The sequence below is a fragment of the Choloepus didactylus genome, chromosome 14 (genome assembly GCF_015220235.1).
Source record: "Choloepus didactylus isolate mChoDid1 chromosome 14, mChoDid1.pri, whole genome shotgun sequence".
Lineage (NCBI taxonomy): Eukaryota > Metazoa > Chordata > Mammalia > Pilosa > Megalonychidae > Choloepus > Choloepus didactylus.
In genome coordinates, this window is record NC_051320.1 from 68453535 (window position 1) to 68469973 (window position 16439).

General features: G+C 38.2%; 1 protein-coding gene across 7 annotated transcripts in view; it reads right to left on the bottom strand.

Moving 5' to 3' along the window:
• CSMD3 (CUB and Sushi multiple domains 3) overlaps positions 1 to 16439 on the bottom strand; it is a 1408207-nt gene that overhangs the window by 30429 nt on the left and 1361339 nt on the right. For all 7 annotated transcript variants that reach the window (XM_037802758.1, XM_037802757.1, XM_037802756.1 and 4 more), the window contains 3 exons: positions 9450 to 9629; positions 7008 to 7181; positions 317 to 490 (listed from right to left, as the gene is read on the bottom strand). In XM_037802758.1, coding sequence (XP_037658686.1) covers positions 317 to 490; positions 7008 to 7181; positions 9450 to 9629 — 528 coding nt within the window. The remainder of the gene's footprint in view (positions 1 to 316; positions 491 to 7007; positions 7182 to 9449; positions 9630 to 16439) is intronic.

Below are 16439 nucleotides of genomic sequence, written 5' to 3' on the forward strand. Positions count from 1 at the left end.
TGCTTTATTAATTACAAGGATCTATACAAATATTAGTACTTACTAATGCTATAAATCTGAAAGCTTTTTTTCTTTTTCATTTTATTGATAAAGAAAATTATTTCAAGTGATTATTCTGGAACTTTTAAATGCTAGAAATAATGTCATATACTTTATCAATATTCAGTTATAGCAACCCTCTAATTGCATCTATAGTTTACATTTATTTTTCATATTTAGCTAACTATAGTATATAGGATAAAGAAAACCATGAAATGTCACCACTATCTATTAATTTCAAAATTACTGAGCGAAGTCAGCCTTTAATGATTATTACCTATGCAATGAGGTGATGAGCCACTCCAAATGCCATCTGCTTGACATATTCTGTTGTTTGATCCCACCAGTATGAAAGGAGAATTGCAGCTGAATGAAACCTCTGACTGGTAGATAAAGCTTTTGCCTTCTCTTTTTCCTTGGGCAGGTATTCCAGGGTCACCACAAAACTTTGCTATATAGGGGAAAAAAGACGCTTATAGAAATGATTTAGGATTCTTCAGGGTAAACTGTTTAGAAAAATGATGACAGCTGGAATATTACACTAAAGTCCCATGTTATTCATATTAATCTATCCCAATAAGATGTTTGCTTTTTCTCTAGTTTATATCAACATGAATAAATACCAATTTCAGTATAATACTCAACATATTAGTCTGAATCAGATAGTTTCCACCTTATAGGCTACCTTAATAAATGTAGATTAACTTTGTTTTTTATCGACCATGATCAAACCACATGTTTGTACACATAAACTGTAAAGTTGTAATGTACTCTTGGAAAGGCATGGGATTCATAGATGGGCTCAGTCATAAAGAAACAAGTCATAAACCATGTACTTTCCTGATTATTTTTTTTTTTAACATATATAGAAAAGACAGATGTTATTCCTTTTGTTCTACTGTTTGAACACTTGGAACACTTACCCCAGTATCTTGTTGCCTTTCTCTTCAAATGCAGTGGGTGGCTTTGTGTGTGTGCTTTGTTAAGAGAACAGAAGGCCAAGAAAGTCCAAATCTGTACAAAACTGAAAGATCTCCATGTTCTACAACAAACACTGAAGGCATCAATTTGATAAAATTTTTAACCAAATTGATGAGATGATTCCATTCAAATTATTTATTGAGTAATTAATATAAGACAGACACTACTCTAAGTGGTTTTAGGCATTTGGATATATCTATAAACAAACAGAGTAAGTCATCTGCCCTTGTGGAGTTTATATATTTGTGAGGGAAGCACACAACCAATAAACACAATAAGCAAGTAAAATAGTGTGTGGGAAGTTAGGTCCTATGGGGAAAAACAGTGCTGCAGTGGAGAGAGTTTAGTACTGTATAAGTGTGTTTGTGGCATGGAGCAGGTAAAATTTTAAATAAGGTGGCAAAGTGTCTCTCATCCAGAAGATATTTACAGGAAACAAAGGATTTAGCCATGTCTACATCCCCAGGGAGAGCATTTTAGAGACAGGAAAGACCTCTGTCAAAGCCCTTATGCTAGAGCATGTCGGACATGTTGGAGGAAGATTAAGGAGGCCAGAGTAAGAACAGAAGTGAAATAGGGGATGAGGTTGGATCGTTTCAAATCTAGTAGATAACCAAGGCAAAGTTACCTATATCAAGTGCTTTGGATTTTTAAATACGCAAATTCAGCACAAGAGTTAATTGATCTGTAAAAATAAACAAACCCAACAACAAATCTTTTTAAAGTATAAATGCTGCCTTAGGATACATTTTAGGTTGAGTGATCGTAAAAGGCATCATCCAAGAGAAGGCATTTCTGAGAGTGCAAGGGAGGCTCTAAATGGATAGGATGCCCACTGGGCAAACTGGAATGTATGGATACCTTAATTGTAGAGTACCTCGGTCTTGGCTCAGTGTTCGAAGAAGACCTTCCCTAAAATCTAAGACTCTAGGAGAAACATGAATTTTCAAACTTCTTTTTAATAGCCATTATTTTTTTTCTTTTTAAAACAGTTAAAGTTAAAAACAATCACAAAATATTAAAACAAAATACATTGAGGGAAAACTTTCAGGGTAAGGTAACATTGGTAAAGTAACACAACATTAATTTATTATTTTTGTTTTAATTTTCCAATCACTTGGATGTTGTAGATCTTAATGCTATTTGACTTCCAAGTACTTCTAGCAATATAAAATCAAAGGCCAAGGACCTTGTCTTGTCATATTAATCTTTGTATTTACAGTGCCTGCCACATTTTGAATTCAGTAAATGTTTGCTCAGTAAACATCATCAATGGACATTTCAACCTAAGCAATCATTTCTTAAGTCATTTCATAACCTGATTCTAAAGAGTTTCTCCTGCATTTTTCTGCTTGGTCATCATCTCTGAATCTTACCTCCATTTGAAAAAGAAAGAAAGAAGGGAAATGGAACCACATAAACTCCTCAATCCTCTCTCTCTCCCTTTCCCTCATCTGGAAATCTGGGTTTCTCATTTCCATACATTTCTTGATAATTTTACTTCATTCATACATGTGATATTCATGCTTAAACACTGAATTGTTTATTTTTGACACTAAAACAATGTAGATATTAATATTCTTGTAGGTCTCCTCATGCACATGTACAAAAATTTCTGTACAGCATATACTTGTGAAAACAATTCCTGGGCCATAGATTCTGCACATTTTTAATTCTACAAAATAATAGCAACTACTTTTGCAAATTTTTGTATCAATTTACACACCCATCAGTGTATAGAAGTGCCCATTGCTCCACATCCTCACCAACATTTGAGGTTGTTTAAGTTTTTTCTTTCAATCTGATGTTATGAAATAGCTATCATGTCTTTAGCACATTTTTTATGCTGTCTTTTTCTTTCAAGGAATTCTTTATATATTCAAAACATAGTTGTTATTTTTATGCACATTGATTATATTGCCCATGTTTGTGACTGGTCTTTGATGATGACAAATTTTTAATTTTAATGAAGCTGATTTTTTCCATTGCTTAATTTATGGTTTGAATGTTTTGCATCTTGTTTAAGAAATCCTTTTTTACCCTAAGGTTATTTTATGGCATTGGTAAAATGTTTTTAGGTTTACTTTTTATATTTAATAAATCTGACATTGGTTTATGTGGGATTAAGAAGAGATCAAATGTGTGTATGTGTGAGTAAGAAAGAACTAATTATCATGTAGCATTAATTGAAATGTCCATTCTTTCCCCATTGATTGGTTGTATAGAGACATACCTTGGAGATATTGCAGGTCTGGTTCCAGACCATCGCAATAAAGCTATCATCACAGTAAGTTGAGTCACACGAATTTTTTTGTTTCCCAGTGCATATAAAAGATATGTTTACACTATACCATAATCTATTAAGTGTGCAATAGCATTATGTCTAAAACTCAATGTACATACATTAATTAAAAAAATATTTTACTGCTAAAAAAATGTTAACCATTATCTGAGCCTTCAGTGAGTCATCATGTTTTTTGCTGTGGAGGGTCTTGACTCAATGTTGATGGCTGCTGACTGATCAGGGTGGAGGTTGCTGAAGGTTGGGGTGGCTGTGACAATCTCTTAAATAAGACAATTAAGTTTGCTGCATCGATTGACTCTTCCTTTCATGAAAGATTCTCTGTAGCAAACAATGTTGTCTGAAGTTCCCCACAGTAGAACTTCTTTTAAAATTGTAGTCAATCCTTTCAAACCCTGCCACTGCTTTATCAACTTAGCTTATGTAATATTCTAAAAGCTATGTTGTCATTTCAACAATGTTCAGAGCCTATTCACCAGGAGTCATTCCATCTCCAGAAACCACTTTCTTTGCTCACCCATAAGAAGCAATTCCATATTTGTTCATGTTTTATCATGAGATTGCAGCAATTCAGTCACATCTTCAGGCCCTACTTCTAATTCTAGTTCTCCTGTTTTCCACCTTATCTGCAGTTACTACCTCCACTGAAGTCTGGAACCCCCAAAAGTCATCCATCAGAGTTGGAACCAACTTCTTCCAAACTACTGTTAATATTGATATTTTAATGTCCTCCCATGAATCCCAAATGTTTTTGAATGTCAAATAGAATGGTAAATACTTTCCAGAAGGTTTTAAATTTACTTTTCCCAGATCTATCAGAGGATTCACTTATCTGTGGCAGCTATAGCCTTACAAAAGGTATTTCTTAAATCATAAGACATGAAAGTCGAAATATCTCCTTGACCCAAGGGTTGCAGAATGGATGTTGTATTAGCAGGCATGAAAATAACATTAATCTCATTGTATATCTCCATCAAAGCTCTTGGATGACCAAGTGTATTGTCAGTGATGAGTCATATTTTGAAAAGAACCTTTTTTTCTGGGCAGTAGCCTTCAACAGTGGGCTTAAAATATTCAGAACACCATCTTATAAATAAACATGCTGCCATCTAGGCCTTGTTGTTTCATTTATAGAGCACAGGCAGAGTATATTTAGTGTAATTCTCAAGGGTCCTAGGATTTTCAGTATGGTAAATGAGCATTGGTTTCAACTTAAAGTCACCAGCTGCATTAGTCCCTAACAAGAGTCAGTCTGCCCTTTGAAGTTTTGAAGCCGGGCATTGACTTCTTCTGAAAGTCCTAGATGGCATCTGCTTCCAATAGAAGGCTGTCTCATCTACAATGAAAATCTGCTGTTTAGTGTAGCCATTTTTATCAGTTATCTTAGCTAGATCTTCTGGATAACCTGCTGCAGTTTCTACAACAGCATTAGATGTTTCACCTTGTGCTTTTATCTTATGGAGATGGCTTCTTTCCTAAAACCTTATGAACACCTTTATTAACTTCAAACTTTTCTTCTGCAGATTCATCACCTCTCTCAGACTTCACAGAATTGAAGAGAGTAGGCTTTGGTTTAAGGGATGATTGTGGCTGCTTTGATCTTCTATCCAGACCACTAAAACTGTCTCCATACCAGAAATAAGGCTGTTTCGCTTTCTTATCATTGGTATGTTCACTAGAGCAGCATTTTTAATTTCTTTCAAGAACTTTTCCTTTGCATTCACAACTTATCTGTTTGGCAAAAGGAGCCTAGCTTTCAGCATATCATGGCTTTCAATGTGCCTTCCTCACTAAGCTTAATCATTTCTAGCTTTTGATTTAAAGTGAGAGCCCTGCAACTCTTCCTTCCACTTGAACACTTAGAGGCCACTGTAGAGTTATTAACTGGCTTCATTGCAATACTGTTGTGTCTCAGGGAATTGGGAAGCCTGAGGAACGGCAGAGAGATGGGGAACAGCAGGTTGGTGGAGTGCTCAGAACACATACATTTATCAAGTTCGCCATCTTATAAAGGCACAGTTTCTGGCCCCCCAAAATAATTACAATAGTAACATCGAAGATCACAGATCAAATCACCATAACAGATATAATGATAATGAAAAAGTTTGAAATATTGTGAGAATTACCAAAATGTTCCAAAGAGACTCAAAATGAGCACATGCTGTTGGAAAAATGATGCCAATAGACTTGCTCGATGCAGGGTTGCCACAAAACATCAATTTACAAAAAATGCATTACCTGCCAAGCACAATAAAATGAGGTATGTTTGTAACATACCTCAATATATACAATATATCAATATACAATATACATGTATTTATGTATGGATCTGTGCTCTCTTTTCTATAATGTTGGTTTATTTTTGTATTCCTGCATCAATAGCAAAATTATCATACTTAATTGGTGTGTAACTATTAAGTAATATTTAATTATGATAGCATTGTAGTAAGTTTTGTATCTGCCCAACACCATGCTACATACCAGGGATATAGTGTGAACAAAACAAACAAAAATCTCTGCCTTCAAGAAGCACATATTTGAGTAGAAGACATAAACAAGATAAGCAAAATTTGTTTTTAGGAAAGAAAAATCAGGTAAGGGCACTATTATATGTCAACATATGAAATTATAAATAAAGCGACCAAGAAGAAAATACTGAGAAAAGGGATTTTGAGGAAAAGGCTGAGAGAATAAAAGGAAATTTCCAGGCAATGTGAATACTGAACACCAAGAGGCTGGTGCCAAAGCAAGGCTGATGGTTCCAGGAAAAATAATGGAAGCAGAGTGAATGAGGACAAGAGTAGTCAAATGGAAGCAAGGAAAAGGTCCTTGGAGCCTGCAGGTCCTTGTCTTCTACTCTGAAAGAGATAAGAAGATGCTGGAGAGATCCGAACAGCTTTGTCAGTTTTCCTAGTCTAACTTCAAGGCCATGGAGATGCGTGGCATGTAAATGTCCACCCACATGCTGGGAAGGAAAAGTGGGCAGGAAGAGGATAGCACTAGTATCCCTCTCAAGGAGTGCCGGTCACATCATATGGTACAATCATTTGTGTAAAACAGAAATCTGGCTTTCATTTTGTTTTATATCCCTCCAAATTAATCCCAAAGAAACAATTTTCTGTTATATTTTACTTATTAAACAGTGACCTCTGTAAAAAACAACAAAAAAAAACAACCTCTTGTCCCTATGCTTACCTTAGCAACTTTAGATTTATAATCACAATCATTATCATTGTAAATGTCATCATAAGAATTGTATTTGAATGAACATATAGAAGTGTCATGGGTTTATCACAGAAGGAGATTTTGAGTTAAATTACAGAGTACTCTTCTGAGGTAAACTGGAAAGAAATATGAATAATTTTTCCACAACAGAATTAATCTAAAGAGGTCTCCACGTTGAGGAATAATTTTGAAACATGAGAAGTTTGCAAACAACACAGTTTAGCCTACAACCTGGAGTTGGTGCAGAAAGAACATAATGACTGTATTACGTGAAAAGTAGCTACATGGGTAAATATTGAGTTTTCTTTGAATTTTAAGTAGGCATTGGAAAGACCTTACCAATTCCATATTTATCCTAGCAAAGTCTGAAAATGTTAAATAACAGTTGTAATATCAGTAAAAGAATTCTAAGAAAATGAAAATGAGGAAACATAATGTTAAGTCTAGAGATGATGCTTACGTAAGCACTGTGGTACTTCGCCACTCCAGGTGCCGTTCCCCACACAGGTCAAAACAGCAGGAAAGGATAGTTCATAGCCTGGAGAACAGACGTAGCTAATACTAAAGCCCCAGTCAAAATTTGTTCCTTCCAACCTTCCATTAGAGATCTGTGGAGGAGTTGAGCAGGTAACAGCTGCAATTACATTAAAAGTGATTAGACACAGCTGCTGCAATATCCTGGGTGTAAATAAATAAATAAATATCATTAGAAGAAGCATATGTGCTAATTTAACCTTTCAGAGGACAACATGGTGTGACATGTTTTATTCTCCTGGTAACATTCCTGAAACGTCTCTGGAATTAATCCCTCTAGGTTGCAACTATTTCTTGGCAACATAATGTCTACTGGTTGTCAGAGATTCTCTTACAAAATAGCAGGTTGTCTGACATCCAAGGAAAGGCAAATAGAGGGTGACCTTCTATCCAGTATAACTGATAGATTACTGGTTTTATGTAAAATTATTTTCCAACGACCTTAGACAGAGCTGGGCTGTTTGGCTATACATAGTTTAAGCATTATTTCAAGAAATTTGGGAGTACTTCTGTGATATTTTTGAAAACACAGATCATGTATCGTATTAAAATATCCAAATTGACTCCTTTAAACCACTTAGATTCATATGTTAAAACTCACTATATAGTTTGTGAATGCATATTTAAATATTTAAACATTTTTTTTTTAATTGTTTTAAGTTGTCCTTAACTATGATGGGTTGGATGAGGTGACAGAGATGAAGGGAAAAGAAGAAAATGAGGAGTCCAACTTCAAAATCAAAAAATGACTAATGACTGCATTTTGATGTCTTGCAGCATTTAAGAATAATTTGGGGGAGTTTGTTAATACCATTATCAACAAAATTAATGAACGTATGTAATAATTTCTAAAATATAAAATGTCTATTTCTATGTTTTCATTTCTTAACTTTATATTTCTAGTGATTTGATTCAGAAAATTTATCATCAAGAGGAAAAAGACATGTTGCTCAGATGTTCCCTCTCTCTCTCATCCAACCTGAGCATAAACTCACAACCCTCTCACCTACATGGGACGTGACTCCCAGGGATGAGCCTGGCCCTGGGCATTGTGGGATTGAGAATACCTTCTTAACCAAAAGGAGAAAAATAAATGAAACAAAATAAAGTTTCAGTGGCTAAGAGATTTCAAATAGTCAAGAGGTCATTCTGGAGGTTATTCTTATGCATTTTATAGATATTCCTTTTCAGTGTCTAGTGTATTAGAATAGCTAGAAGGAAATACCTAAAACTCGTGAGCTGTAATCCAATAGACTTGATTCTTGATGATAATTGTGTAACTATATAGCTTTTATCATGTGATATATGACTGTGAAAACCTTGTAACTAATACTCCCTTTATCCAGTATATGGGCAGATGAGTAATAAAATAAAGACAAAATTTATATAAATAATAGGGTGGGATAAGAGGTATGGGTTGGTTTGGGTATGCTTCTTTATTTTTATTTTTATTTTTATTTTTCTATTTTGGAGTACTGTAAATGTTCCAAAATTGATTGTGGCAATGAATGCACAACTATATGATGATACTGTGAAGCAATGATTGCGTACTTTGGATGGATTATATGGTGTGTGAATATATCTCAATAAAATTGCATTAAAAAAGAGGAAAAAGACAAACACAATGGAATTATTTTCTGTTAGACTATAAATCAGGGAGCTATTAAATTGTCAATTCACAATCACTTAGAACAATGACTGAATGAGAAACTTCAACTATTCAAAATCAAAATCATTATGAAACAATGTATATTGCATGATATTGCCTCTACAGTATTCCACAAGTAATCATCGAATTGGAAAAAAAACAAAAATTATGAAAATGTTCCCTATGGGAAAAGCAAATAGCATAAAGTAGCAAATCTATGCCTACATGGACCAAAAGACTGATATTAGACAGCATTTTTTGGTTCAACGGTTTCTCCTGTTCTTTAGGAAAAACTATAGTTCAATAATTCAGATTGACCATTGTCAACTTACAGAAGATTTTCTCCCTACACCTAGGATTACTTGATCTGAGTGAATCAGCAAATTAAAATTATAGCTTGTTAAGGTTATGTCCCCTGTTAAATATTTATCAATAAATATAAATAACAATGAGGACTGCACATCAAATACATGATATTTTTATTGTTTTGGTTGCATTAAAGTACATTGTCATAACTCACTAAAATATATTTGTGGAAATATTTTAAAATCCTACATATTATAATATGTATGGTTTAAAATTTAAAATGGTAGCAGCCATTTCTATACCCCCAAAAGTGAAACTGAGTGCATAAAACACTTTACTTTAAATTTTCATATAAAGAATAACAGTCTACGTGATGGTTAACACTTATAAATACTGATGAAATCATTATCATACCTCTACAAGTTGGCATTACTCCACTCCATGTGCCATTAATTGTACAAGTCCTGATTCTGGAACCATTCAATTCCATTGTATATCCTGGCTGGCATATGTAAGAAACATTTTGTCCAACCACATAATCATCTCCATATCTCAGTCCATTGGCTGGTATACCTGGGTCTCCACATCTGATTACTATCAGCATTGGATTAGAAGAGCAGATGGTTAATGTGGCATGTATTTAATGGAGACGAATAGTAAGCATATGGCATACTTAATATTTAAGTAGGGAAAATTAGTTATCATGTTCACTTTTATTCATAAAACTAAGCATAGTTAAACTCCATATTGACAACTTCTGATTTTGATCAGTTGTACTTATTACAGATTCTACACATATGGTTTAGAAACTGTCATTTAAATCCTGAAAGGGCTAGTTTAATATGGCATTATGTTCTAGGGAATGCAATGTTGTAACCTCTTTTAACCTGCGTTATATGACCATGGAGAAGTCATCCTATAGAAGCAAGATTTTTAACTTGATATTTGAAGTCTATATTACTATTTATGGCTACTAAAATCCCCAATTTACCAGACTTGCCCGCATACCTTCCTTCAACTGAATATTATAATAGATTTTAATTTAAACAATTCTAAATTAAAAAAACTATATATGTATTGAATAAGTAAAGAATAAGTGAACTATAAAATGTGAATTTATCATATACAGAACAGCTACATAATTGTGGGACACAGTGAAAACTGAAAATGTGGCCTTGGCTGGGGCTAGTAAAATCAATCTCTCCTTTCCACAGGTTCATTGCCAACCCATGGACAAAGGGCAACCCCCAAGAGATCACAATGTCTACACTAGGAAGTACTTCCTATCTAAAATGGAGGTGGTTGAGAGGTCTCCTCCAAGTCACTTGCCAAACATGCCAAGGCATTGCCAACCTGGGACAGGGACAGCCATCACCTTACTCTGCCCTAAGATACCGTGAATGTGACCAATCTTGACCCTCCCCACACTTGCAGCCAGGCCCTCAAAAGGGGTGAGGATGAGGTGCAATGTGGGCCACTCTATGGATACCATGAACCAGCTGGGCAAAGGAAATCATTTGTTCTAGACCAGGGGTGGGAAGAGGAGGCCAGGCAGGGCCTGGAGCACCAGGGGCAAGGAGCAGGAGGCTCATACCCAGCCAAGGGAGGCAGGGAATCGGGATGGTATGCAAGCTGAGGCATCCAGCCCTCAGCATATGTGCCATTATCCAATAGAACTTCATGATAAAAACATAAATTCAAAGATAAAGCTATTAAGAATTTTAAGATGGTGTATTAGCTAGGGTTCTCTAGGGAAACAGAATCAACAAGAGATATCTATAAATACAAGATTTATAAAAGTGTCTCACACAACTGTGGGTATGCATGAGTCCAAATTCTGTAGGGCAGGCAGCAAACTGGCAACTCCAATGAAGATGTTCAATGAACTCCTCAGGCAGTGAACTGGCAACTTCAATGAACTCCTCAGGAAACACTTCACTGATCAGCTGAAGAAGTGAAGGTCCTCTATCTGATGGGCTTAAAAGTCTTCAATCGATTGGATTACATCCAGCTGAATGCATTTTCTCATTGTGGAAGACACACCCTTCATTGATGTAATCAATCACAGCTGCTGCCAATTGACTGATGATTTAATAAACCAGCCTTCTGGTTTATTAACCAGCCACAAATGTCCTTGCAGTAATGGTTAGGCCAGTGCTTGCTTAACTAGACACTTGGGTACCATCACCTGGCCAAGTTGATACATGAACCTAATCATCACAGTCCATCCTTTGTCACCTTGGCAGTTACACACATCACCTTAGAGATACTTTATCTCTAAGTAGAGAACAATAACAGACATATATTTCATCTAATAATATTCCACTGTCCTGCATACAACCGGAAATGCACTAATCTCTCCAGAATAGGGTGCAAGTCCTTGTGACATCAATTCTTAAAACTGATTTCCTTTAACTTAAATACTGCAAAAAGAACAATACAGCTTATGTCATATGACAAGGGAATAAGATAGAGAAAAAAGCAAAGATATTTGTTTTATAGACAAATACAAACATACTCATAACAAAACAAGGAGGAAATATTCATGCCATCATAGTATTTGTTTCTGTAACTGGTCACATGGCCATCTTCATTCTTATCACTACCTTCTTCCACTACCCATTCCATGTTCCCTTTATTCTCAGCAAGCACTTAAGCTGGCCGTGGTTCTTTGCCTGGTGGGGTGACCCAAACCTTCATTCCTGAAGTTCCTTGGCCATTGGTAGTCCTGCCTGGAGTGGGTTGTTGAAGTTTTCCACTGATTTTAATCACAGGGCATGGTAGTACTAAGAGACGCCCTAGGGGATCTCCTGTATTCCAGGAAAACTCCTCTTTACCTCCATTGTGTAGTTGCAGTGCTATTCCCCCTTGATAGTCAGGATCAATCACCCCAACCAGTACAGTAATCCCCTTCCTTGCCTGTTGATTCAGAGGCCCAAAGTGGCCAAGTGGCAGTCTTAAGTTCCAGTTCAAAGGAATTTTTGTTGTGTTTCCTGGTGAAAGCACTTGTCCTTTTGGAACAAGGACTTATAGACCAGCACAGCTTAAGCTTGCAGGGACAGGAAGCAAAAATTTTCCTAGTGGATCACTAGGAATGATAGTGAGTGGTGCCACTCCTGTTTCCACCCCTTGTTTCCTGGACCCGTAAATTCTGACTATGGGAGAAACAGCACCATAGAGTGGACACTGATTCAGAGCATACACAGTCTCCTAGAGAATACTGCCCCAGCCCTGCAAGGTATTGTCACCTAGGTGGTGCCATAATTGAGTCTTCAACAGGCCATTCCACCATTCTATCAACCCAGCTGCCTCTGGATGATGGTGAATATGGTAAGACCAGAGATTTCAATGAGCATATGCCCATTCCCTCACTCATTTGCTGTGAAGTGGGTTCCTTGGTCAGAAGCAATGCTGTGTGGAATACCATGATGGTGGATAAGGCATTCTGTAAGTCCATGGATGGTAGCTTTGGCAGAAGCATTGTATGCAGGGAAGGCAAACCCATATCCGGAGTATGTGTCTATTCCAGTAAGAACAAATCACTGCCCCTTCCATGACAGAAGTGGTTCTATGTAATCAACCTGCCACCAGGTAGCAGGCTGATCACCCCGAGGAATGGTGCCATATCGGGGACTGAGTGTAGGTCTCTGCTGCTGGCAGACTGGGCAATCAGCGGTGGCTGTGGCCAGCTCAGTATTGGTGAGTAGAAGTCCATGTTGCTGAGCACATGCATAACCTCCATCCCCACCGCCATGACTACTTTGTTCATTAGCCAATTGGTGCAATGACAATAGTGGCTGGGGAAAGAGGCTGACTGGTATCTACCAAACAGGTCATTTTATCCACTTGGTTATTAAAATCTTCTGCTAAAGTCACCCTCTGGTGAGCATTCACATGGAACACAAATATCTTCATGTCTTCTGCCCATTCAGAAAGGTCTCTCCACATACCTCTTCCCCAGACATCTTTGTCACTAATTTTCAAATCATGTTCCTTCCAAGTCCCTGACCATCCATCCAAACCATTAGCAACAGCCCGTGAATCAGTAAACAAATGCACCTCTGGCCAGTTCTCCTTCCACAAAGTGAACAACCAGGTGCACTGCTCAAAGTTCTGCCCACTGGGAGGGTTTTCCCTCAGCACTGTCCTTCGGGGACATCCCAGAAAGGGGCTGCAGTGCTGCAGCTGTCCACTTTCAGGTGGTGCCTGCATATCGTGCAGAACCATCTGTAAACCAGGCCCAAGTTTTCTCTTCCTCAGTCAACTGATTGTAAGGAACTCCCAAAGATGCCACAGCTGTGGGCTTGGAAAGAGAAGGTAATATGGCAGAAGTGGGGGCTATGGGCATTTGGACCACTTCCTCATGTAACTTCCTTATGCCTTCAGGACTTGCTCAAGCTCTATCTCATATATACCATTCCCATTTTATGTTGGAGTGCTGCTGTGCATGCCCAACTTTATGGCTTGGGGCATCAGACAATACTCAGCTCATGATAGAACTCAGGTCTCATGGTAACTTGGTGGCTGATGGTTAAGCATTTGTGTCTACTAAGGCCCAGTAGCAGGCCAACAGCTGTTTCTCAAATGGAGAATAGTTACCTGCTGAGGATGGTAAAGCTTTACTCCAAAATCCTAAGGGCCTGCATTGTGATTCTCCTATAGGAGCCTGCCAAAGGCTCCAAACAACATCTCTATTTGCCACTGACACTTCCAGCACCACTGGAGCACCTGTATGGTCCAAGCAGCAGAGCAGCTTGCAAAGCAGCCTGGACCTGTTGTAGAGCCCCATCTTGTCCTGGTCCCCACTCAAAACTAGAAGATTTTCTGGTCACTCAGTAAATGGGCCAGAGTAGCACACCCAAATGAGGAATATGTTGTCTCCAAAATCCAAAGAGGCCAACTAAATGTTGTGCCTCTTTTTTGGTTGTAGGAAGGGCCAGATGCAACAGCTTATCCTTCACCTTAAAGGGTTATCTTGACAGGACCCACACTACTGGACACCTAGAAATTTTACTGAAGTGGAAGACCCCTGTATTTTTGTTGGATTTATCTCCCATCCTCTGCCATGCAAATACCTTACCAACAAATCTACAATAGTTGCTACTTCTTGCTCACTAGGTCCAATCAACATGATATCATCAATATAATTGACCAGTGTGATATCTTGTGGTAGGGAGAAATGATCAAGATTCCTGTGGACAATATTACGGTGTGGGGCTGGAGAGTTGATATACCCCTGAGGTAGCACAGTGAATGTAAACTGCCGGCCTTGCCAGCTGAATGTAAACTGTTTCTGGTGGTCCTTACTAACAGCTATGAGAAAAAAAAACATTTGCCAGATCAATAGCTGCATACCAGGTACCAGGGGATGTGTTGATTTGCTCAAGGAATGATACCACATCTGGCACAGCAGTTGCAATTGGAGTCACCACCTGGTTAAGCTTACAATAATCCACTGTCATCCTCCAAGACCATCTGTTTTCTGCACAGGCCAAATAGGAGAGTTGAATGGGAATATGGTGGGAATCACAACCCCTATATCCTTCAAGACCTTAAGAGTGGCATTAATCTTGGCAATCCCTTCAGAAATCCAGTATTGCTTCTGGTTTACTATTTTAATAGGCAGGGGCAGTTCTAGTGACTTCCACTTGGCCTTTCCCACCATAATAGCCCTCACTACATGAGTCAGGAAACCAATGTGAGGATTGTTCAAGTTGTTGAGTATGTCTATTCCAATTATGCATTCCAGAACTGGAGAAACAACCACAGAATGGGTCCAGGGACCCACGGGAGCCACTGTGAGATGGATCTGAGCTAAAACCTAATCGATCATCTGACCTCCATAAGCCCCAACTCTGACTGGTGGACCAGAGTGATGTTTTGGGTCTACTGGAATTAATGTCACTTTTGAACCAGTGTCTAATAATCCCTGAAATATCTGATCATTTCCTTTTCCCCAATGCACAGTTACCTTGGTAAAAGGCCATAAGTCCCCCTGGGGAAGGATGGGAGGAAGATAAACCATATAAATTTTTGGCAGTGTAATAGGGTCCTTCCCCAAGGGTACCCAGCCTTTTCCTCATTTCAAGTCTGGGAACTGATGAGGGGGCCGTGACTCTCTGTTTTAGTAATTCAAGGTAGACTTTTGTTCACTCGATCTAGAATTCTTCTGCTTATACAACTCCAACAAGAATTTAGTAGACTGCCCATCTGTTTTACTGCTAGGTACTCCATGATCTACCAGCCAGTGCCAGAAGTCTCTGCGAGTTAGATTATTTTAACTGCTGCCTTGAGCCTGTTTTCCATTATGGTAGCCATGCCCACCTTGTCTTTGATGATTAACTGCTGCCATGTGGCTTCTGGCAACTTGGGATCTGATTATCTCCATTGTGTTTAAGAATTCCAGCTCAATGACAGCAGTTCCCACAGTAATATCTAACCTACAGAGAAGGGCAACTGTGGAGCTCTTCAGGGATGACAAAGCTAGTCTCACAAATTTATTCCTCACAGTCCTGGTAAAAGGTGTGTCCTCTGGACATTCCAGGGGTGTGTGAGCAGGTCTTCCATGATAAATCCACTCTAACATTCCAATCTCTCTAAGCCTTTGAATCCCCTCCTCTACATTACACCAGGGCAGTTCTGGCATTTTGACCTCAGGTAATGCTGGCCACCTTTTGATCCATGTTTTAGCTAACCACCCAGTTACCACCCTTTCTATCCCCTCGAGTTACAACATTGAATGCAGAATCTCTGCTTAGTGAACCCATATCAGTAAATTCAGCCTGATCCATCTTTATATTCCTTCCACCATTATCCCACACTCTTAATATCCATTCCCAAGCATATTCCCCTGATTTCTGTCTGTATAAGTTGGAAAACTCATCTGGCTATTTTGGAGTGTAGCATACTTCTTCATGGGTCACACTTTGTACCTCACACCTCAGTGCCTATTGGGGCTCTAGTCTAGTTACAGGTCTTGAAGCAAAGACTGGTGGTGGGGGTGGGTCATGAAAAAAATTAGAAGTATCCTTCAAGCCATTTACCTCAGGACATTCTGTTGCACTTTAATCTCATGAAACAGGATTAATCTCTCCAGAATAGAGAAGTGAGGGCTGCTTCCTCAGGGGAGGCAATTACAGGTTTAGCAGGCACTGAAGGGTTAATCTCTTTAGGTGGAGGTTGGATGGCAGGCTCCTCAGGGCAGACTGGAGGTTAGGGAGCTATTTCCTCAGGACAGACTGCTACAGGTATATCTAACAAAGACTCAGCAGAATCCAGGGTTCCAATATTCTCACTGCCATTATTATTAATCCATATGTCCCCATCCCAAGTTTCAGGATTTTATTCTTTTCCAATCAATCTCTTTACATTAACAGCAGACACTCTGTGAGGTTGAGATTTCAG